The sequence below is a fragment of the Drosophila mojavensis genome, unplaced genomic scaffold (genome assembly GCF_018153725.1).
Source record: "Drosophila mojavensis isolate 15081-1352.22 unplaced genomic scaffold, ASM1815372v1 contig_80, whole genome shotgun sequence".
NCBI lineage: Eukaryota > Metazoa > Arthropoda > Insecta > Diptera > Drosophilidae > Drosophila > Drosophila mojavensis.
Genome location: NW_025318906.1, coordinates 6806266 through 6831410, shown reverse-complemented (window position 1 = coordinate 6831410; position 25145 = coordinate 6806266). Strand labels below are relative to the sequence as shown.

The 25145-nt window shown below is 37.9% G+C and overlaps 2 protein-coding genes across 5 annotated transcripts in view; one reads left to right on the top strand and one right to left on the bottom strand.

Moving 5' to 3' along the window:
• Positions 1 to 25145, top strand: part of LOC6578966 (UPF0746 protein DDB_G0281095) — a 135857-nt gene that overhangs the window by 72560 nt on the left and 38152 nt on the right. For both annotated transcript variants that reach the window (XM_015163397.3, XM_015163396.3), the window contains exon 3: positions 621 to 670. The gene's annotated coding sequence lies outside the window, so the exon portion shown is untranslated. The remainder of the gene's footprint in view (positions 1 to 620; positions 671 to 25145) is intronic.
• LOC26527562 overlaps positions 19377 to 25145 on the bottom strand; it is a 63513-nt gene continuing 57744 nt past the window's right edge. For all 3 annotated transcript variants that reach the window (XR_006357862.1, XR_006357863.1, XM_044010974.1), the window contains one exon: positions 19377 to 20434. Coding sequence is in view for 1 of the 3 variants with exons in the window: in XM_044010974.1 (XP_043866909.1) it covers positions 20257 to 20434 (178 nt within the window). In the remaining 2 variants the exon portion in view is untranslated. The remainder of the gene's footprint in view (positions 20435 to 25145) is intronic.

Genomic DNA, 25145 nt, shown 5'->3' with positions numbered 1-25145 from the left:
GCCCAATGGCAACAATGGCTGAATCGGCTACAAACAATGAAAGTAAAAGTGCCAAAGCTCGCTGCACTTGATAATTTCTTGGGCAAAGCTTGTTGGCGATCTCTAAATTTGTTGCTGTTGCTGTTGTTGTTGTATCGCAAGTCATTTAGCTGGACACTGGCTTTAACAATAAAGTCGTTGTTGCTTGCGTTCGATTTCATTAGCTTTTATTGCAGCACTTTTGTTGTTGTTGTTGCCAAAGAAATTAAGTCACCAAATTGAAAGTTAAAGGAAAGCAAAAGTGGGCGAATGTTTTCACTTTTTTGGGGCCAACATTTAGCAAATTGCATTGAAGTCATTAAATGAAGTGCGACGCAGAAATGAATAAAAGAAACTAACAGAACTGCAGCAGCAAAGGGCGTGCGGCTAAAGCGAGGCGTGGCATATAAAATATTGACAGAGTTTGGCTGAGAATCTCAGAAATGAAAATCAAAAACAGGCTTGACAAAACGTTGACCTTAATAATTATTTTAAGATTATTAAATATAAAAGAAAACATATCTCAAATATTGTTAAGCCTCAAGTATTTTCATAAACTAATTTCGAATTTTTTCTCCCTCTCTCTCTCTCTGTCTTTGCAGTGTGATGTGATTGAAGTTCAATAGCCAAACAAGCAGACGTCAAGCATAAGGTAAGCCGCAATCGATTTTGGCATTAAATAGCAATTAAGTGTACGCCCACAACAACAACAACAACAGCAACAATAACTATAGAAAGAGTAACAACAATGGCTATAAACGCAACTCACTTTTCGTCCAAGGCAGGAGAAAGTGCACTTAGATTGAAACATATAATTTGCCAAAAGGCAAATGTAGAACCCAAAATTAACGCCTAAACAGCAACGGCCCATGCCTTTATGATGGCAATCAAGTTCACTTTAATTACAATATATATACACGTACATATACATATAGGCTATCTGAATAGGGTCAAGTTGTGTGTAGCACGCGAAGCAGAACCCGTGAAAAATTTTTCGTGTGGGCGTGCGCTGCTTCTCTAGAAACGAGAAGCGAAACGCCAAAGCGAAAGTTTGAAAGTGACAACAGAAAATAGCTAAAGAAAACTGAAAAGTTGTGAGTGTGTGCGTGGGTGGGTGCGAGGGTGGCCTAAAGCAAATTGATAATTTATCTATAAAAATATTAATAGTATATAAAATTAGTATTATTAAAGCAATTCGATTAGCATTTTGTAGCGGACAGTTAGCTTATTACAAGCAGCAGTAGGCGTGGTCTTACCTATAAACTCTATATATATTCTATATATTCCTGATTAAGAAGTGTGCCTTAGTCGTTCCAGTCTTATTCATCTTTTTTGAGATTGGCAAAAACCTAAGATCTAGCTGCTACTATATCTCTCACAGCTCAAGCTGTAAGCTCTGATAACTCGATCAAATACTTTTGATTCAAATCGATTAAAGTTAATTTATTCTGATTTTGTAAAGTCTAAGAGCTCCCAAAATATTTTGTAAACTTAAACTAAACAAACATCTAGGTTTAATTATCTTTATCGATCACTTTTAATCGCCTTTAAATCAATTAAAGTCGATTAAATTACAAGAAAAATTTCTTTTAGGATTAGATATATTTCCTATGGCTTATAAATCTTTAAAAAGATAATTCCTATCTAGTATATCTCTCTTATCCCTTTCATCTTCAACATCACAAAAACTCACTCCAATTTTGTTTGCAGCCCACTTAAAACTCACAAATGTATCAGGCAACCCTCGTAGTTCTAATTATCTATATATGCACACACAAATTGTGGCACTTATTGAGCGTGTGCTTTAATTAAAGTGTGTATATAACAAACATCAACCTATATATACTTACAACACATCATTCACTCACACACACACACATGCACACACCGCATACATCTAACACATAGCTCTGAGCACTTAAGAACTAACTGTGCGTTCACGACTGGCATTGAAATGGACACCTTTAGCTCTTGTTGTTGTTGTTGTTGTAATTTCTGTGCTGGCTGCAGCCAAAGCAAGTTCGTTGCTTAAGTCATTCGTTTTGCATGCCGCTGACTGACTGCGACCTTATCAAGCCTTTGACTGTGACGAGCTGCTGCTGCTGCTGCTGCTAGTTGTGGTTGTCGTTGTTGTTGTTGTTGTTGTTGTTGTTGTTGTTATGCGTGGACGTCTAGCCCGAGTTGGCCTGGTCTTGGCCCGCTGTGGCTGTGGCCCGTTATGCGTCTCGAGCTTTAGAGCGCTGGCAGGCGCTTCATTAAAATATCTAGCTGGGCCAAATGGTTTTTGAAATTGAAACGTCTATGTTGCGACTTGTTGCGTCTGAGCAAATGCATCTTCGTCTGCAACAGCCGCAGCAACAGCAACAGCAATGGCCACGTCTACTACGTCTACGTCGTCGTCATCATCATCAGCAGCAGCAGCAGCAGCAGCAGCAGCAGGCGGCAGCAGCGCAGTTGCCTCACAGCCGCTTATCTTCTAGTCTGAACGCATCATGCGCGCACTTGGCTCTGGGCTATGCCAAGGCCTGGCCATGGCTGTGGTCGCGTCGCTGTCTGTGGTGGCTCAGTCAGTTGCTGTGGCTCTGCTGCTGCTGCCGGCACCACCAGCGCACAATTTTCAATTTGCCAATTGTAGCAGTAAAGTTTATAGCTGTATTTTTAGTTGTTGTTGTAGTTGTTGTTGTTTTCTTTTTTTTTTTTTTTTTTGTGGTGCTGCTCTCCCCACCACTGCGCTGGTTTACCGTTAGCTTTTGGTTGTGCATGTGATTGGCCTTAGGTGTTGCTGCCAACTACTTGGGCCATTTACCTCAGCATCTGTCTGTATGTGTGTGTGTGTGTGTGTGTGTGTATTGCGTGTATGTGGGTTGGTCTTACTAATTTGCGACAATTGGTCAGACCATTAGCCAAACTGCCTGACTGACTGGCTGACAGACTGACTGCCTGACTGCCCACTTATGTGTGGGCGTGTCTATTGCATTTCCATTGGCCATGCAACTATAATTTATACAGGAATTCTGGCATGAAATTTTGATTTAATAAACGTCGCAACGTTTGAATGCTGCAGTAAAAATGAAAATTATTAAACAATGATGAGAGGTGAGGGGAGATGGGAAGAGACGAATTTATGCTGAGTTGACAATTCATTCAACGAGCTATTAAGCAAATTATAGGAAATACTTAGCAAATATTTATGACTAAACATTAGTAAAGTATTTGTTCTCTTAATGAGCAGCTGATTAATTATATTAATTATAGAAACAATTTAGCTGCAATTAATATTGCACTTATCTACGCTTTGTTTCACATGTTGGGGCAATTTATTTTTGCAATCAGTTAAAATTATTAGTAATTGTTGTTGTTGTGTATTTAAATGCCAAATTTGTTTTTTTGATACTAATTAGAAGTCATGTAGCATAACTCGTCTCAATTGGACAGGTGAACATCAGTTTGTGAGCAGGAAGCAAATGAGATTTGCAAATCTGAAAGCAGATAAATTTTCAACAATGTCAGGCGATGTTTCAAGCTAAAAACAGCTACAAGAATCTGATTTTAGTGTGCTTTCAGCTATAAAATATATAAAAAGTTTCAACAACAACAAATTGTTAGATGTGAGAGAATGTTGAGTTAAGGAAGAAAGAAAGAAACCCTTTTTAACAAATTTACGTCTTTTGCTTCGCCCACACAAGTCTCATCTCTATCCATCTTTGAGTGTTACTTACCATAGCTTAAGGCTTTCATATTTCCATAGCTGCTAGCTGAACGCCCACAAATAATGATTTTGAGGAAATATTTTTAAAATATCTTTTAAGGTCAAGTGTAATAGTTGCAAAAGCCGTAAACTAATCTGAAAATTGTCTAAAGCTATTACAAATTATCTCTAATGAAAATGTCAAATTTTTGCTATAGTCTTGAATTTATATAAATAAATACTCGAACTTTAAAATCTGAAATAGCGAAGAGACAAATTCGTGCTAGAAAAAATCTTATATAAATATCATGTTATTATTATTTTATAAAAAAAAAAAAAATTTTTTTTTATAAAAAAAAATATATTTTTTTTTTTTTTTTAAAAAACAAATAATAAAATACAGATCTTATTTTTATTATAAAAAAAAATAAATAAAATGGTTTCTTTTTTTTATAAAAAAAAAAAAAATAATAAAATAAAAATGTTTTTTTTTTTTTTTTTAGTAAAAAACATATAAAAAAAATAAAAATAAAATTAAATTTAAAAAAGTTTATTTTTTATTTTTTTATTTATACATATATATATTTTTATTGTCTCTATTTATTTATTTATATTTTCTATACTTTATATATATAAATAATTGTTGTAATTTACTAGGCGACGGAAGCAATTTGCAGTGTTCTGCTTCTGATATAGGAATTAACAAATATCACAAAAACGGTCAATCGCTTTAAAGTTTAATATAATACCTGTATTCAGTAAGCAATCGAGCGACATTTCCGCTCTTACAGCTTAAAATTCAAACAATATTCAAGTGCTGCTCTCATTACTTACGACCACATAGCATTCAGGCTGATTTAAGCGGTATGCAGTGCATGGCGCATACCCCAATTAATAATGCTCATATTTTTGACAATCCAGCGACAGCTGCAGAGCGTTTCTAATAAATGATAATTGCATTTTGCGTAACTGCGGCATTTGTGGTTATTGGACACAGCTGGCTGTAATATGAAACAAATCACGCACACACACACACACACACACACACACACAAAAATATACATGTATGTGATTATATATGTATTTTTAGTTGAGTGATCAATTCATTAAACACACGCTGTTTTCCATGATTCTTGCAAATTTGCAACAAAATACATATTTTGAGCAAACATGACCCAATTTTTTGTTGTTGTTGTTGCTGTTATTGTTGCTGATACATGTGCAACAGAATACACTAAAGCAGCAGGGCGCCCGGCGCGAGTATGCGGCACGAGTTCAAAGTGAAATTCATAATGAAACGCAAAGCCCTCGAACTCTGGACTCAATCGACTTGAAATTCACATGGCCGCAATTTGTTGCCAGTGTGTGTGAGTGTGCGTGTGTGTGTGTGTGTGTGTTGTGTTTCAGAACCTAATCAACACATCATCAATAACAGTGGGAAATCATTTGTTCTAATGTGTGCAAGAGTGTGAGTGCGAGAGTGTGTGAGCGTGCGTGTGTGTGTGTGTGTGAATCTTTCTCTATGTTCTGCCCGTCTGATTTGTGCTTCGCTGGAGTTGCGCCTGTGCCGTGTGGGAGATTAATCATACGGTGCCATAGGCTGAAGCGTGAAATGCAAACAAACAAATGGACAGGCAAACGGACAACAGATAGACAGACAGGCAGACGGACAGCTAGACAGAGAGACAGTTATACGTTGATTATATATACAGGCAAATCGCGTTGAAAACTTAATGAAAGCCAGCGAATTTCTGTGGCTTTTCATTTGGTTTTGGGTTTTTTTTTTTACTTTTTTTTTTTTTGCGCGGGTCAGTGCACCGCCCACCTTTTGCCTAACCGCCCACTATGTCAGCGGCTCGGCAATTTGATTGCCACCGTGTGTGGGCGATCCGCCCAGCCTGACTGACTGGCAATTGATGCTCGCAATTATCTAAAAGCTGCACAAACAATGCGCAAATTAAATGCAATAAACCAAATTGAAGGCAAAAAAAAAAAAAAAAAAAAATCAGCCAACCAACAGCCAGGCAAAGCCAGCGGCTTTTGGGGGCGGTCGCAGTCGAGTGCAATGTAAATATTTTATGCTACAATTTGCGCGTTGATTTGTTGCATATTACAAATACTATAGATATATATATATGTGTATATATATAGAGCAGAGCAGAGGTGGAGAAATAAAGCAGGTAAACCGCAGTGCCCGCTGGCTACGTGGGCTGTGGTGCAATTAGCTGGTGGTTTGCTCATATTTTGCGGCCAAGCTGGTTGGCCTGGCCAACTGTCCAACTGGCCAACTGGCGGGTGGTTCGTTTAAAGCAAAAGCCGACATGGCGCTCCCGTAATTTGCTCATAAATGCGCTAATATACAGCAAACGAGTGTGCTTTAAAGCCCCGCGAGTGTAAATGTGTGTGAGTGTGTATTTGTGTGTGTGTTGGCAGCTAACCAAATGCCAAATGAGCCGAGTGGCTGCCGTTGAACCGTAACACGCGCCACAGTTAAAGCATTTGCGGGTGCGCCCGACTACATTATCTTTAGATCTGCCATATCTATTGCCATGCTCCACAGTTTATGCTCCACCAGAGCCAACCTTAACCCCGGCACAGTTCTAGCTGCTGCTGGTCTTAAATTTCATTATTGAGTTTTCATTATGTTAATTCAGTTTATTTCGGCTAAAGCGTAAAGCATGTTGTATAATGAGCCGCTGTTTGAATTGCAGAGGAAATCGCTGTGATAGAGGGTATGATCGTTTAATCATGCAATTTGTGCGGCCTTAATGAATTTTAAAAGAATTAAATTTGATGGGGATGCCGTGTATATACGTATAGATGTAGATAGAGCTCTTGATAAATAAACAAAAATATTTATAGAAATTTTAATTGCTTTTATGATTTATATGGAGTTAAATCCGGCTATGACGACTCCGCTTAAAGCGTCCTTACGATTAACTTCTTAATTTTTTAATTTAAGTAAGAATGAGTGCTAGACCTATATAAATAAGAATTTATTGTATATTTTGTTCACAGTTTTTCTTAATTTAAAACAAGAATAAATATTAGACCTATATAAACAAAAGATATATTCTTATATGTTTCCCACTTTTCTTCTTAAATTATTATATATATATTTTTTTTATTTATTTATTTATTTATTTTTTTTTCTTAAACATGTTTAAGGGTTAGACCTATAATAGCAAAAGCAATGTTCTTATATTTTTCCCACTTTTCTTCTTAAATTATTATTATTATTATTATTTTATTTCATATCTTATTTTTTATATCTATACCTCTGGCACTTATTACCAAATTGTTTTTAATATTAATTGATTTTTTCTTCTTTTTTTTGTGGTTTCATCTCGCATCTCGTCTTTCTGCTTGCATCATCATTTTTTATATATCCAATAAGAGTTAAATTTGTATATAATATTTTTGATTATGTAATCTCAGCTTAAGCACTTTGACGAGAATTATGCAACAATATTCTTAAAATAATTCTTGCAAGCTGTTTTTGTTTTTTTCGCAACTTTTCTTGAAATTCTTTAATATTTTTTTGTTCTACTGTATTTTAATGTACATCATAATGAGCATTTGCAGTTTTTGGTTTGAGTGAAGAGCATTAGCGAAAAAAAAGAAGCTGATGAATACAAAAATGTTGTAAGCGACCTTCTCGCAGCTAATAGAATTCATTTGGCTTGTCATTGTTATTCTTGTTGTTGCCCGTTGTTGTTGTATAAATTCATGCATCTTATATGTGCGCTCATTGCCTCAATTAATGCGACATTGAGCGCAATTTGTCAGTTGTCATTAATCTTCTTTGCAATTTGTGATTTGGCCAAACGACGCGCCTTGTTTTGGGCTCTTGGCTTTTCACAACTAATTTTAGGCCAACTGAAATTTGACAGTTCTAGCTGAAGTGGTAACTGATGCTAAGTTAGTTGCGTTTTTTTTCGGCGTTGTTGATTGCTGCAGGAAATCGCAAGTCGTTGCCAGCAGCTAAACAAATTTATCACACACACACACACACAACGACAACAGCAACAACAACAATAAAAGGGCCACTTCACGCTTGACAAAAGACTTTTTGGCTAATAGACTAGGGCTATGTGGCTATGACGCACTATGCCCAGGCTCTGTGGCAGAGCCTGCGGCGCAGTTTTGTAGTTTCAGCATTTGCCTTGGCCACAGCGTGGGCTGATGATGATGATGATGATGCTGCAGTTCATGGCTTGGCCCTGCAGGGCAAGGCTTGCCCTGGCCCACATGCACGCTGTCGTTGGAGCTGCCTCGGCTGCGGCTGCTGCTTTGTTATCAATTCAAGTGGAACGTATTACGTGCATTAGTATCCTTTTGCTAGAGCTTGAGCTGCCTTTTGTGAGCAGCTGCTCTGCTGGTGTGTGCCTTGCGCCTGTATTGCGTATTTATTTCACTGTGTCAAGTTCTTTTGTGTCGTCTTGCAAGATTTATGACACTTTTGTTTAAGCCAAAAAGCGAAAAGCAAAAGCTTTTAAACGTGCTGCGTTCGCTTCGTTCACTCATGCAAAATCAATGGGGCGATGCTTATCGAGATTTTTGTTGCCTGCTCGATGGCTGGCAGCTTGTCATAATTTTGTGTGTGAAGAGCGCTTGGCTTAATTTTCACAGCGCGAGTGAAAGATTTTGAGCTACCCACAGCCGCACAGAGATTGAGATAAGTTGTGTAGCTGACGCTGCTGCTGCTGCTGCTGCTGCTGCTGTTTTGTGGCTAACTTGATTTATGCTTGACACGCTTATTGAAAAGCCATAATAATACAAAAACGAAGAAGAAGAAGAAGAGGAAGCGGGAAATCAGCAACTGCAGCTAGGGCATATACGCTTTGAATGGGGTCATCAGCTGATAGCATTTGATTTATATGAACAGCATTTGACACTAAAATAAGAAGGAGGAGGAATTTTGTTATCTGTTCGCGCACAACGTGTCGTATGAGCGACATTAGCGTAAGCGGCCAAGGCTGGAACTAGCTAACAAGCTGCTTTTGGCCAAAAATAAACAGTTAGCCTTTTGCATACACGCTGATAAGACGACTTCAACAACAATAAGCCACAATGACAGCAGCAGCATCAGTAGCAGTCACAGCCAGCAGGAGTAGCAGCAGCAGTTAGACTCCGGCAACCTGTCTCAGTTGTAGTCCGCATGTGGCACCCACCCCTGCCCATACTTAAATATATATATATTTTTTTTGCAGAGATGCCACTGCGACTCGTGTCCGTTTCGCATTGCATATATTTAACAGTAAAATAAATATTTTACTATAAATCATGCATTAGAGTCGGCAGCGGGCTGAGCTCCAGCTAGCTGGCTGGCTGGCTGACTGGCTTGGCTTGGCTTGGCTGGCTGCCTTGTTACCTGTCACATGCTGCCAGCCACATCAGCAACGTTGACAAGGTGGCGGTGCTGCTGGTGGTGGTGCTAGTGGTGGTGGCTGTGACTGCTGCAACAGGGGCTCACGACTTTTGCCAACGCTCGGAAGTAACACACATTTAGCGCTCGAGTAGCCAAAAAAAAAAAATATGCATATATACATATATATATCTTCGCTAAAGAGCAGCCAGTTAGACAGGCAGTCAGACAGTCAGACTGCTCAAAGCGAGATAAAGAGCAGCAGCAGCATTAGACAGGGGAATGTGGCTGCAGGGGAGCGGGCAGAGCTTAGACAGACAGCCAACTAAGCCAGACGACTAGGCAGGATTTTCATAGCGAACACGCTGCGGTATGAGCTGCTGTCAGTGTTGACAAATTGGCTTGGGAAAAGGGTTTGATTAATTAGCTGAAATTGAATAATTAAAAGTATGATCTATACGATAAAATATTGAAATATGGATATCATATGCATTTTAAATGGTAGTTAATGTATGTAAATTTATTTCAAGAAATATTAATAAATATTTATATAACAAAAATTAAGTAATAATAAATAGCAATTAAATAATTAATAATAAATAAATTATTTGAACGTTTATAAATATTTATTTAAAATTATAAAAATATAAAATTTCTATAAAATAAAATTTTCAATAAATAAAATATATGATAATTTATAGTAATCGCAATTAAATTATAACATCGCATTGCCATACTCAAAGCTCTTCAATTCAACAATGGAAATATTTATAATAATTCATATGTTAAATTTTTAAATTTATATAAATTTTTAATTATAAAATTTTCTAAAAATAGCTAAAGACCATATAAACTATATGCCCTGCCCTGTACAACTTGTCTGCCTATTAAAAATTCCTTTGAAAATTTACCACCAGTAATACAGCAAAATCTAGCCATTAAATAGCCAACTGGCTCAGCGCTCTGGTCAAACCGAATTTTTTTTTATCGCTCTGAAGCGACATTTTGCATAGCTGCATATGCAATGTTTTATACAAAAAATTGCAAAGGATATATGTATGTATATATAGAAATATATATATATATATATACTTGATATATCATTTCATTTATTTCTGCGCTGTAATGCAAAAGACATCAAAACAAATAGCAAAAAAATAGCAAGCATTGGCAGCATTATTGCGTATACGACAAGTATGTGAGTGAGCGTGCCAGTGTGTGTGTGTGTGTGTGTGTGTGCAGTGGTGTGTGCCACAACGGCTTTTCCCAAAAGGCATAGCCAAAGGCAACAGCTAGCAGCGACGCATGCGCAAATGCGCCAATGGTCAAGGCAGCCACAGTTGCAGCACCTAGTGAACAAGTCAGCTGCCTGCACTCCCCCTCCCAGCCGCCCTCTCTCACTCACTCACTCACTCACTAAGCCATGTCTCCATCTTCGTCTCGGCCTCGTAATCGATGAGCTGCTGCACATTTGGTCAATAAACGCATTTCTGTCATTTTTTTTCGCAGCGCAAAATTTATGGCGCGACTTTGGCTCCAACTTTGACTAGGCTCCAGCTCGGACTGGGGCTGTGGCTATGGCTATAGCTCTAGCTCTAGCTGCGGCTGTGGCTGTGGCTTTGCCAAATGCCATTTTCATTTGACTTTGACATTAATTTGTGGCCGCACTTTGCCTTTAACCAGGAAGTTGTCTGGCATAGCGCAAATATTTATACATTAGCATGATTTAGAGAGCATTGCACTCGCATTCGCACTTACAAAGCAGTTGAAGAAGAAGATACAAATATATATATGTATATAGGTTGGCTATGCCTATGCCTACAGCTGAGATTGCAGCTCTTTTTGGCTTTTTTGGCATTTTTTTTTTTTTTTTTTGGCCCATTGTCAACGTTTGTGGCTAACAAGCTGTTTGCCCATTGCGATTTATGCGTGCACAAAAATGATGAGAACTAGCTGCAGCTATGATCAAGGTAATAGAAAGAGATAGACTGAGAGAGAGAGAGAACGCGCGAGATAGAGATAGTTGCAATTGCAGTTGCATAGAGTGCAGTCCTCTTGGCGCATTGTCATCATTATTTGTGACATTGGCAGTTGGGTTATTTATGGGTCTTTGGGTGAGACAACGGCGTTTTTTGTGACAAACCGCTTTACCGGTAAATCGGTAAATCACAAAAATCTGACTGCGACTGCAGCCACAGCAGCAGCAACGGGCCAGCTAACAAGTGCCTGGTAACCCCCCAGCAGAAAAAAAAAAGCAACAACAAAAAAACTGCCTTTTGTGGCTGCTGCTGCGCTGAGTGCAACGAGGCAGAGTTTATTAAATTTATGCAAATTTTATTTATAAACGACAGCAGCAGGCTGAAAGGCAATGCGGCTTGATGATATGCCCCACAGCAGCAGCAGGAGAAGCCTCGCCCTGTCCCAACTGTCGCTGCAGTTCATCCAGCAGCATATATCGTATCTATACACATACACATATATATATACGTATATGCCCAAATCCTATGCCGCTCGGGGCCCCTGGCTCGGCCTGGCCTGCTCATGTGTGCAATTCACAATTTTTGCCTGGCATAAATTTTGCCAGTGATTTAGTTTGAGAGCTGATTGGTTTTTGCAGACATCGGATCCCATCGCATCCACGTCTGAGGCCCCTGACACATGAGGCGCGGGCGTTGCTCGATTGGCATGTCTTTATTATAAGTCTCTCTCGCAGCATTTACAATGCCTTGATTTATATGCTAAAAAAAAGAAACAGCCGTTGGCAAACTTGTCACTCGTCTCAGACAGACACACACACACACGCACTCATACACACATATATAAATGGTTTTTCTTCGTTCGAGTCAAACAAAAAATCGTTTTTGACAGGCAACATAAAGCCAACTTCAAATTTGACCCACATACAGTTGATCGTATTTTTGTCATTAAACAATTCAAACTAATTCTTAGCCCCAATTTAGGCCTGGCTAAAAAGCATGGCTAGCACAAAAATAATAATAAAAAAAAAAATTAGCAAAAAATATGCATTTTTAATTAACAGCCGCAAGGCAGAGTCCAAATCAAAGCGGAAACATGAAGTACGAAAATTTTAATTGTAAACTGGGTCGCACAGCTCCAACCAGAGCTAATTTCATATCTATACGAGCATATGAATCCGTTTATGCATTGCGTGGTCCAAAATATTCATTAAAAATACATAACTACAACGGCGCCTGGCCCCATTTGTTGCGGTAAACAAAATACAGAAAAAGGGCGCGAGATTAAAAAATAACAAGCTTTAAAATGCGCATAATAAACACAAATTGAAAATACAAAACAAAACAATAAAAGATAAATCAATTGCAAGGCTTGGCCGTAGACAGCAGAGCGCCATCTATGGCTCGATTTACCTCCAATTTGACTAATGCTTTCATGGTGAATGAAACCAATTGGACTTTAGACAATTTGAAATGCATGTTTATGGCAATTATGTAGGCAATTTAATGCATATATTTCACATATTAAATTCGTTATTGAAAGAATTAAATAATTATAATTTATTATTATTTTAAATAATTATTATATTTATATATTTTATTATCATTTTAAATAAAATGTATTCTAGGTATGATACAAATTGATGTGTTTAATTTTTTATTTTATTTAAATTATTATGGTAATAAATTAATGTATATAAAAAATTAACATTAATAGTGCAATAATTATAATTATTATTAAAATAAGTACATTTTTTTTATTATTAAATGGAGAAAATATTATTAAAATAAGTAATTTAGTTAATAAATATTGCATCAGCATATTTTAATTATTTTTAACATATATTTAAAAAAGAAATTTTAACTATTTAACAAAGACAATACTTAAAATGAAATTTAAATAATAAAAAATTTTAAAACAAATGCCCTTAAAGTGACCAAGGTCACGTCCGAAATGAGACTGATCAGTTCTGCTGCAGGCCCTCCTTTTATAGCTAGAAGAAAGTCACTCGAACGAGAGTAGACGATCAGGAGTCGCTCCATGAGTTAGTTCTCATACTCGTTTAAACAAGTGAGCAGAGTATATTTGTGTCTGTATAGTATGAGTAAAATGCGTAAAGAGTGGGAAATATTGGTATTAAGACTCTGTTCAATCTGTTGAACTGATATATTTATATACATATATATATATATATATATATATATATATATATATATATATATATATATATATATATATATATATATATATATACATAAATATAGATGTATGCATATCGACTGCTTATGGATTTATTAAAATTTACTGAGTGCAAATCGAGAAATAAGAAATTGTAAAACACTGAATGATTCCTCTGTTTCTCTTGCAATTCCCTCACGCCCAGCCCTCTCTCTCTCTCTCTCTATCTCGCCATCACTCTTCTTCTTTCTTTCGCCCACTTCAACTGGGAATATCCATCAATTTGTTTGCATACACATTTGTTTTTTTGTTCTCTCTTCCACTCAATTGTCGATTTCTTAAAGATATTTTGATTGCCAGAAGTAGCTCGCCTCAGCCTCTAGCCACTTGAAAACTCTTTCAACTATCAAAACATTTATTTCTCGTCTAGAATTTTATGTGCACACTTCAATTGGCTGGAAAGTGAACGCCAACGTGAGTACTTGAAGAGGTGGGCCAGTGGCTGGGGAGCAGGTAGGCCAGGTGGGCAGGGACTGGAGGTGCCATTGCGAGCATATTTGGCAATTATATTTGGCCATGTGACAGTTGGCTGTCAATAATTTGACACTTTCACTGCGCCACACACACACACACACACACATAGACAGCTATTGATGGACAGTAGTTATTGCTATATATGCATACTATATACTATATATATGTGTATAAATCAGTTATGGCAATCATCTCGTATATATGAATATGCCCTCAAGAGTTAATGACCTTTGTGTGCTGCCACGCCTTTGTTGTTGAGCTGTGCACGCCCACCTCCACGCGCTCGCTTTGCCAATTTAACACCTTTCTATTCTGCGTCGAACTGAGCGGCCTTTTACCAAGCGCAAAACACAGCGTTTCCTTTTAGTTGAGTAAATACCCTGGAAATTATCGAAAGTGGATATGATGAGTGATATTGGATTTTATTGGAATGTGTGCAAGAGCGAGATGGAGGTGGCGCATAGGTTCAATAGGCTTTTATATATAGACCATTATGTAGCATATATAATATAGATTTGTGTGAAATTCAGAGAGAAAGAGAGAGATAGGGAGAGATAGAGAGGAAGCATACATTCTATAGCCGTATGCATTCTTTATGTATGTAAGGCACAGAGGTGCAGACTAGATTATATAGACTTATACATACCTTATATATGTGAGAGATCATTCATCTCTCCTCAACATACCTTATAAATGTAAGAAAGAGATGAAGCATCGGAGCATTGATTCTATAGGCTTATACATACCTTATATATGTAAGAGAGGGGGAGAGAGATGATGGTTCAGACTAGATTCTAGAGCCTTATGCATGCCTTATCTATGTAAGTAAGAGAGGGAGGTGCTTCGCTTGAATACCCTAATATATCAATATAAGCCTTTTATTGAATCAAGAATCGAGTCTCTCTATGTCTAGGAAACTCACTGCCTGAAGAGTCATCTTAGTCCATCTCCATAAGTTCCTCTATTTATTATAAATATGATCTTGTCTAGGGCATCACCTCGCCAGTCACTCCCCATTCCATAACTCTTGGCTGTGTTTTTCTCCGTTACAATTCAATTGTTACAAATTAACTGGCCGCACTAATGTTTCACGCTTGCTTAGCCGCCACAGCTCGCCAAGCTGGCCAGAGCTGCCTCGATATTGATGCTTGACTCTGCTTGGATTTGGATTTGGCTTTGGTTTTGGTATCGGCAAACGGCAACGCGACGCAGCCACAAAAACCGCTGACACAGTGCCCTTTGCCATCGACATGGGCATCCGACATCGGCATCGACATCGGATCACCGCCCTCACACTCTCTGCTGGCTCTCGAATGGGAGTCTACTACTCTACTCATTTACATCCGCATTGTTTTGGCATCTCATCCATGAAATTTATAGCTGCTGCGGACCGAGTGAAAGGTGCGCTGACTGCGCGACTCAATGACCATCTGACTGACTGTCTGTCTGTCTGTCTGGCCCTGACTCTCTGACTCTCTGACTGACTTGTTATCGCCCGTTTTGCAATTTATGTTTTTATTTAGTCGTACATGTGCCAAAATGTTTGTTCTCCCACGCTGCTAATTAATATACAAATTACGTAGCCTAATCAGCCATGCCACAGTGCTTTTCGCTGTGGCATGCAAATATATGCGGCAATTGGCCCCAAAAAAAAAGAAGGCAGAAACAATGCAAAGAACAATGCCACACCCTATCGACAAAGTTCTCTCGATATAGATATATATTTGCCTTTGGCTGGGGATGTCTATTTGATTAATGTGCCGCGACAGCCAAGGACAAGGCATGGCAGGATTTTTTTTTTTTGACTCTGGCTTAGTCACCTGGCTACATTGCATTGCATTTGGGCTTTCAGATATAAATTCAAATTGTGTCAATTACATTGCGGCGGCTGCTTATCGACGACAGCCACTGACAAACTGCCCGGCAATCGCAGTCACAGTCGAAGCTGGAGCTGGAGTTGGAGTTGTTGCAATTGCACTTGGAGCTGTTTGGCCTGACAAACCTGCAGCAACAGCAACAACAAAAACACCAGCAACATTTGGTTTCCATTTCGACTCGGGCATAGCCTGACATGTCTCTGCCAGCTTGAAGTTGTCGTCGTGTCAGTAGGGGGAAATAGTAGTACATACTACATAGATTTCCAGTTTCATTTTGCGGTTTCCTTCTTTTGTTTTTGTTTTCTTTATTTCGTATGTTTTATTATTTTTATTTCATTTTATCTTCGGTCTGCGCTTGGCTCACGTGTAGAGCGAGAGTTGTTTTGGCCACTTTGCAAATTATGCATATCTGGAAATTTATGCGGCGTTAAGAGATATTTATTTACTTTTTTTTTTATAATTATGTGAATGAATGAATATGCCGAGATGAGCAAAAGAGAAATTGTTAAATATTTTCATACATTTTTTATAATTTAGTTGGATTTAAAATAGATTTGTAAGTGAATGAGCTTTAAGAGAAAAGAGATGGAATTTTTCTGATTGGATTTCAATATTAAAGTTACAGCTGGTTTGATTTATGCCAGGGTTCCCATTGCTTCAAATTAGTTAAGATAATAATGCAATTCAATTTTCCCTTTATTTATTCATATAATTTTTTTTCTGGCATTAATATATGCCATATTTAATGTTGAATATATTTTAATTTTTATTTTTATTTATTTCTGTTAAATAATATGAATTACAATTATTTTTTACAAATTTATTATACGAAAAATTAATAGAAATATTTTCTGTTTTTATATTTATTTAAATATATATTGTAAATTCTAAGGATTTTTATAATAAATAAATCATCATACTGTTTAAAGAAATTATAGACACTGATCCATTTAATTAATTTATTAAAAAATAAAAATAAAAATATTAAAAAATATATTAAAACTTAATATTTTATTTATTAAGTTTCATATTACAAATATTTTTTTTTTATTATTAAATAATTATAAAAAATAAATATTTTTATTTTAAATTTTAGTTTTATAATATATAAATAATGAATGTTACATATAAATACATTGACTATAATAGTTGTACTGCCTTACACAAAACTTATATGTATGTATATTACATATATAAATTCCTCAGCTTTTTAAGCATGATTTCCATGATTTAAACCAAGACTCTCATAACTTCACTGCTCTTCTCATATTGCTCGAACAGCCCTCGCTGAGTGTGTGCAGTACACATGTATAAGAAACATTTAATTTATGAACGCAGGTTTTTCATTTTAATGCCAGGCATTAGAGCTGCCCTGCGGCTCCGCAGCGATCTGTTCTAATTGGTTTATAGATTTGTCTGACTCGATTTCTGCGCGCTGCGTTTGGGTTTGGGTTGGCGCTGCGCCGCGCTGCTCTGCTCTGTGCTCGATTGCCAATTGCTTTATTAATGGCCATTTGGCTGTGGCCTGGGCCAGACACCAGGCGAGGTCTCGGCCTGGGTTAATGTCATCCGTGGCCAGCGGGCATACATGTTGTTGTTCTTGTTGTTGTTGTTGCTGTTGTTGGATAAGTAAAAGTTATATGGCCAAAGTATGTCACGGAAATGGCTTAGTTAAAATGCGTGCGGCTACAAAGGGTGGGAAGGGGCGAGGGCGATGGTGTGACAGCTGAATAGTTGAATATATATATGTGTATGTATATGTATATGTATATATGTATATGTATACATGTATATGTATACATGCTGCATTAATAAACAGCAAAATAGAAATCGAAACGAACTGCTGAGCCAGCGAAGCGAAGGAGGAGGCCCTGCAGCATCTTAGCCGCACATGGGCATTGCCAAGACAAGCAACAGCAACAGCTAAAGCAACAACAACAGCTAAAGCAACAACACAAGTCAAGGCACATCCTTTAATGGCAGTCCGTGTTCGTTCTGTTCATTCTGTCTGTCGCTGGCAGGTCCGCCCGCCTGTCGCGCCTACTGCGTCAGTCAGTCAGCCAAGCGAGGCCAACAGCAACAGCAACAGTTGCTGCTGCTATTGCTGTTGCTGTTGCTGTTGCCCACTTGAACATGTAGTGCAGTCATCGTCGCGCATTTTAAAAGCCTCGCAACTAAATGCAACTCTCAACACGGCAACTTGGCAAGGACCGAGAAGTGAGCACTGCCTAGACAGGCCGCAAGACACGACAGCAACAACGGCAACAACGGCAACAACGGCAACAACTGCAACAGACGCATCGTCAAACATATAGGCTATGTGCTATAACTCATTAATATTAAATGCTGCTGCCAAGACAAGCCCCTTAGTCTGAAACACACACACACGCACACACTCGCACACACACACACAACGCACCGTTGTTGTCTCGCTGTGGCTGGAACTAAAAATTTATGCGCATTTTGTTTCAATTTCATACACACGTGACTTGTAAATTATCCATTGATGTGGCAAACGCGTTCCGATGCGAAGGAGGCGCGGCTGGGCTGCTATGGGTTGCGGGGGGGGCGTGGCCAGGAGCATTGGCGACAGGATGAGCAGCAGCAGCAGCAGGACTGCCAGTCTCTGTTGAGACGTGAGCTGCAAACGATTTCTTTTAAAATGATAATTGCAAAAGGCGACAAAAAATAAACAACAAAACTGTCTATAAATATATACAGACAATACATATATGTATATGTGTGTGTGTGTGTGTGTGTGCATATAAATGAACGACTGGCAGACACGCCCACGCGCACACAGATTGCGCCGCAGATACACAGAGTCACTCAGAGCTAGAGCGAGAGAGAGAGGGGGAGAGAGAGAGACACATGTGAGGCATGCAAATCTCTGCTGCAAGCCGCAAACACAAAAAGTAATCAATTTTCTTGTGGCGTGTTACAAAATGAAGCAAAAAATAAATAAATAAATAAAAAATAAACAAAGCAAAAATTATGCCAGCAGCCGAAAGCAAAAGTTAAGCGAGAACTGTGACAACAACTGTTGTTGCCCCGAAAAAAAAGTGAAAATTATGGCACGTTTCTGGTGTTGTTGTTGTTGTTGTTGTTGTTGTCGTGGCGGCGACGATTGCTGCTGCTGCTGCGACGAAGTTTCAGTTATAAAGCCATAAATACGCATATTAGCCTCATTTTAAACGTGGCTCGAGGCATACATATATGGGTATATGCTATGGGAGATAGTCTGAAATGTAAACGAAATGTGTGTACATATAGAACTATGTATATGTGTAAGTGTATATAGCTGGGGTCTTATATATACGTGGGTCTCAGCAAGGATAGAATTTCGCATAAATATGCATTTAGTTTGCTTAAGTTTGTTTCAAATATTCCAGAGTGCTGCTAAGGGTTCCCCTATCCCTATATAAGGAGAATAGTCTAAACTACTCAACAAGTTGATTTTATATACATTTGAAAAATCGATGCAGAATTTTTTACTTGAAATATAATAATAATAATACAAATCTTAATAATTAATATAGACTTCTCAAATGGACTGAACATATATAATTAAAATTTTTTGACTATTTTAGAGCAAAGAACATAGCTTAATACAGAATTTAAAGAGTGTTTTAGCTTAAGGCAGAAATATACAATTATTTATTAGCTTAAAAATATTTTTTTTTAAATTTTTTTTTTATTAAAGTAGTTAATTAAAAATTTTTAACTTTTTTTTTTTTTTAATTTATAGCATTAATTTTAAAGCAAATATATATTTATTCACTAAGCTGAAGCTCTAATTTTTCCTTCATAATTTAATTAATTTCATTTAGAAAATACATTTGTTTATTTTCTTTCTCCTCTTTCTCTTTATTCAATTAATTAGGATGGTATTGCCAATAATTTACTACTAAATACCTTTCGAAATAAATTGATTGCAATATCTGATAGATTTAAGTCAACATTTCAATTATATTTGTTTTTAAAAAATAATTCGATTTAAGCTTAGCAATTTTTAAAATTCTCTACAAGAGAAAGCCAAGCTGACCAAAATGTGTCAAGCTGGGCAAAAAGCGCGTGAGACAACCAATTGGAATTTTCAAGTCATCGGAAAGGAATCTGTGAATCTGTTAGCCTTCACATATGAACAAAAATGAAAAAGAGTAAAAAAAAGTCTAAATTAAGCTCACACATTTCATAAGAAAACACAATCTTCCAGCCACAATAAGCTGGTCAACTTTTGGGTTAACCCTCGTCTTGGCCCTCTCTCGCTGTGTGTGTTCTGCGCTGTCGAGATTTGGTTGGTTCTCATGACGTAATTAAGCATAATTACACATGTCAACAGCAAGCAGAGCTGATGTGGGGCAGTTGAAACTGAAAACAGCAAACGGAAGACGGGAAAACTGAAAATGGAAACTGAAAAGTTAGAAAACTAAAGGCTGTAGCTGTAGTTTCCCAAATGTTGTAGACGCAGTCGCAGTTGGTTTATTTTGACAGATTTCACTCAGTTCTTGCTCTGCATATGTGTGCGTGTATGTGTGCGTGCGTGTGTGTGTATGGCATATGCAGGAAATGTTAAATCTGAACAATAACAACGCATGGCTCATTTCCATTGTCGTCTACACGACTTGCCTCGACTCGCAACGCATTGAGACTTGTTGCTGGATTTCCTTTGGGTAATTATTTGCATGCAACTTGTGCGTCTTCTGCTGCCACTCAGCTTTGTGGTCAGACCCGGACCCAGGCCCAGCCCTGCCCCGGTCAAAGCTCGAAATTAACCCAAGTGGCATGTTGAACCTAAAAAAATAAAAATAAAACAGCAGAGCAATACGTTAATAATGTAACAGCAAATAATAATAATGAAAAATATATATACGAGAGATGTTGAGGATTATGATTAATGCTGAATATGAAATACTCTTGCTGGGAAGATTGTAGAAGTGGGATGTGTGATATGCGATATATATTGATGTGATATGATATACGATATGTTTATGCATTTCTATTTTTATTTAATCACAAATTCACTTAAAGTTAGGCACTAGCTATTGAGGAAGAGATTAACTGAGGCTAGAAATTGATTTTGTTTAACTAACACTTTAAGAAGTTAGACAATCTTTATAGACCATCAAGCTGCTGTCTCTCTATACCCAATATATATCATGATGAGCTAGTATATATATACTTATATAGAATTTATAGACTTTTCAAGATAGTGTCTCTATGCCTAACACATATCATAATGATCTCAGCATATCTCTGGAGAGTTCCCAGATATACTGATGAGTATACATATCAAGATTATATAGCACTTACACAGGCGCTTCAAGCCTTTGTCTTGCCTTGCCTAACTTAGCTCAGGATCAACTTAAAATACCAGAATTTTTTTCGATCAGCATCAACTTAAAGTACCAGATTTATTAGTATATATTATTCAAATCAATTCCTAAAGGTTGATCAAAGTACATACTCCATTCCATTTCTCAATTGCAACTATATCACACATACATACTCTATCCCTCTCATGTCTTACAAACCCCATCACAGACGCATAAGACCCGCTTGCAGAGTAATGAATGCCTCAACTTGTCTGCTGGTTAGCCCCATCGTATTTCAGTTCTCATCTGCTCGTCTGTCCGGCTCTGCGTTGGCTTTAGCGTCTGCGGTTGATTTTTATGGTTTCATTAGTACTCCACATGCGCATGGTACATGCTACACGCTGGAGTAGATGTGCGGAGATGCTTCGTCTCGACTAACTGGTAGATGGTCTCAAAGATGCTACCAGAGACCGTCCAGTAGGCATTCGTTAAGTTGCGCATGCGTAGTGTTCAAAGTTGTTGTTGTTACTATCGTCGTCGTCGTTGCTGTTGTTGTTGTTGTTGTTGTTGTTGTTGTTGGTGGTGGCCAAGTTTTGTTGTCGAACTCGATGGCTGGCCTGAGAAAATTCTACTGACCCACAGAACTTTAACTTTTTGAGTGGCATTGTTCAATTTTACAACAGACAAACAACAACAGCAACAACAACGAATGGTTAGAAATTTCACAAGCCTGTTGGCTATTTTCCTGCAACAACAATGCGGCTGCCTTATATATTTGTTGTTGCTGTGGTTAAACTAAAGTCTTAGGTATTTGACTCTTAACCATTTATTGATGCCACAGCGAAATTCTGCCGACGCTGCTGCTGCCCCTGCTGCTCTGCTGCTCCTGCTGCTGCTTATGTTAAAACCGCAAAGCCAATAGCCAACACCAATGTTGTGCTTATGTTTCATGCACTTGTCAACTGCTGTGAACGAGCCACATTATTAATATTACCCAACACTGACCAACAAAGCAGCTAAAAACAAATATTGTTCATGGCTGGCTTAAAGCTGTTTCTCTCTCTCTTTCTCTCTGTGTGTGCAACATATGCATAGGTGTGTGGTGTTGGCAATAAGAAATTGCGGAAATCGCCAATCGAAATGGAAAACATTTTCATTATTTGCTGCCGCTTTTGGCCATAAACAAGCCGGCTGCCCAGGTGTGTGTATGTGCATGTGTGTGCGTGTGCGTGTCACAAATTTATGACTGCCAACATAAATTTGTTAGCCACAGAAAACATATTTTGCCTGCGAGTGCGCCGAAAAATTGTCAACTGCGGCCATCTACGATGGCAAAGTGAATTTTTTTTACTTTTTCGATTATTATTTTCATAGGTTTTTTATATGATCATTGACAGTGGATATATAGGGTATGATTACGGCAGGGACAGAGACATCTGTTAGTAAAATATAAGGTAAAGTAATATAAAGTAAAAAGTAAAGCTGAGTCGTTTTAGAGCACTATATCTAGCTATCTCTGGGTCTATCTGGAAAATTAATAAAACAAGAGATTATACATTTTAAATCATATTTATATATGCCATAAAAGGGAGATTGGTGACAGTATATTGCAAAGTCTTGATATCGATAAATATCGATAGTTACTGATAGTTTCTTAAGCCGAAATTTGTACTTGGAATGTCAATGCTAGTAAGGTATATGTATACATATAACATCTATAAATTATGTATTTAAATAAAACATAGTGCTGACTTTTTTAAATGTAGAACAACTATATTTGCAATCTATATTTATATATAGTTGTCCTACATTTTAAAACAAATTATATATGTTACTTTGTAGTTTTACAGAGCTACAAATAGATTTGTGTCTAAGTAAACAAAATCAGATTTGCTCAAATCACCATCCCAACTCAAGTTACAGCATATCTGCTAGTTCAGCATACCCGCCTAGAGCACTCATATTTATTTCTTGCTATTATTTTTTGCATGCCATCTGACATTGCCATTGATTTATCTCAATTCGCTTGGCCACACTGCCGTCAAGTGCTATAAACAAGAAATTTGTAATTAAACGCGCCGCAGCAGCAGCAACAACAGCAACAACAACAACAACTTGCTGATTTGGCTAATAATTTTTGGCAGTCACATAAATTGGCCGCCTGTTTGAGTTTTCGCCTTCCGTCTGGACTTCAATTTCAGTTTCCGCCTCTGATTGCATGTTGAGCGTCTGGTTTCTAAGACACTTGGCTAGGATGCACCAACAGAGCTGATGATGATATAATGTTTGGTCAGCTTACGCTTGCAGCATGTTGAACGCTCTGTTTGGCGGAGGCGGGTGCAAGTGATGCCACATGCGGCGCGCAATGCTTTCGCCCACCCGCTGGCTGGGCAATTAGTTAGTTAGAGCCAAGTGCCAGGACATAAGTCCTTTGAAATTTATGTTCTGCGCAATGCTCAGATCCCTGACTCAAAATTCAAATGTGCCAAAAAACAAAAAAACAAAAACAAAAAGGTGTGTCAATTGCTCTTGTTGTTGTTGGCTTGCGACGGCGCACCCCGTGATTTATGTAATGCATGCGAATTTTCATTGCTGTGTGTGTGTGTGTGAGTGTGTGTGCAGGGTAGTCAACGGCCGCAGCCATAAATATGTCAATATAAACAGTCAGCCAAACAACTGCAGCAGCGGGAGCGGGAGCAGCAGCAGCAACAAGCGAAACATTTCAATAAAAATCAAAATCAAAATCAATAGCAAAAGTTGGCCAAAAATATATTGAAGCTGCTGGAAGTAGAGACTAGAAGAATACCCTGTAGTATAGCGTAGTATGCATGAAATGAGAAAGAGTAGTTAATGGCCTTCGGGCAAATATAAAAAATATAAAATATAATATAAATAAATGGAACATCGGATGGCTAGAATTTACTCTTCAAACGTGTATCAAAAGAGAAATGAAGTCTAAAATTCACCCTAGATAAATTGCATTAAGTAAGCAAGATTACAGTAAGCGCTCTCAATATGTATTATATGCAAAATTAGATATGGAAAACCAAATATAAAACACTCTTTAACAGCCAATGGTAAAGACAACTAAGAAGAAAAACTTGATAGAGTATATAACCTTTAACAGATCATATATAGACAACATAGACAACATATTAATAGTTTCTATCTGATCTCAGCTATAAAGTTCAACAACAAGCTTGCTCTTAAGGAGTGCTCCATATACAATGTAATTAAGTAGTCCTCAATTCCTAACTGCATAAGAGAGAAATAGAAAGAGAGAAGAACACAGTATGCAGGTCGTATATATGATATACATAGTACTCTTAACCTCTCTTTCTATTTCTCTGCGGCTCTCTATCTTCATACAAATATAAAAAATATATCTTTGCAAGTTTGAATACCTTACCTGTATAGCCATATTCTTGTTCTCTTTACCTACTTATTCTGTACTCCCTCCCACTCTCTTCTGCTCTCGGTCTCGCTCTCCCTCTCTCTCACTCGCTCGCTCTCCCGTCTGCATTCCCTCTCACTTTCTATCTTTCCCACTTTTATATCTCTTTCTCAATCCATATACACGAAAGTCTGCAGCTCTCTCTATCTTCCATTGTCTGCCTCTATGTCCATCTCTCTCTCGCTGTGTCTCTCCCTCTATCGCCATACAAATCCTTTTAACATCTCTCCAGCTGCACTCAGCTCTAAACACTTGAATGACTGAACTAAAATGCCCGCCAAATACGTGCCCGTTACCTAATCACTCCTTAGTTTTATATACCCCGTTAAGCATTTGCAGATATGTGTGTCTATGTGCATGTGTAAAACGCCGGACGCTATCAACTTTAATGCGCCTTTGTTTCGGGTCGTCGACAATGTTTGTTTTTATTGTTTTTGTTTTTGTTGCTTTTGGCAGGGCTGGGGTGCAATTTGGGTTAAGTGGGGGAGGGCATAGCGGTGCTGCGGGGTTAGCCATTGTCAATAGCCTACAAATTGGCGCAGCGCATGGCGGCAATACATTTTTGAGTGGCTCCAATCGTATTTTTGTAGCCACAGGGGTTGAGTAATCGACAACGGCAAGCTATCCAACAATTCAGCGCCATATCGCACCGAGCTCCATTGCCATCGAGTGTGCCCAGGTGTGCAGAGCTGACGCAGCAGCAGCAGTGGCAGCCACTGCGACACAATATGTTGGT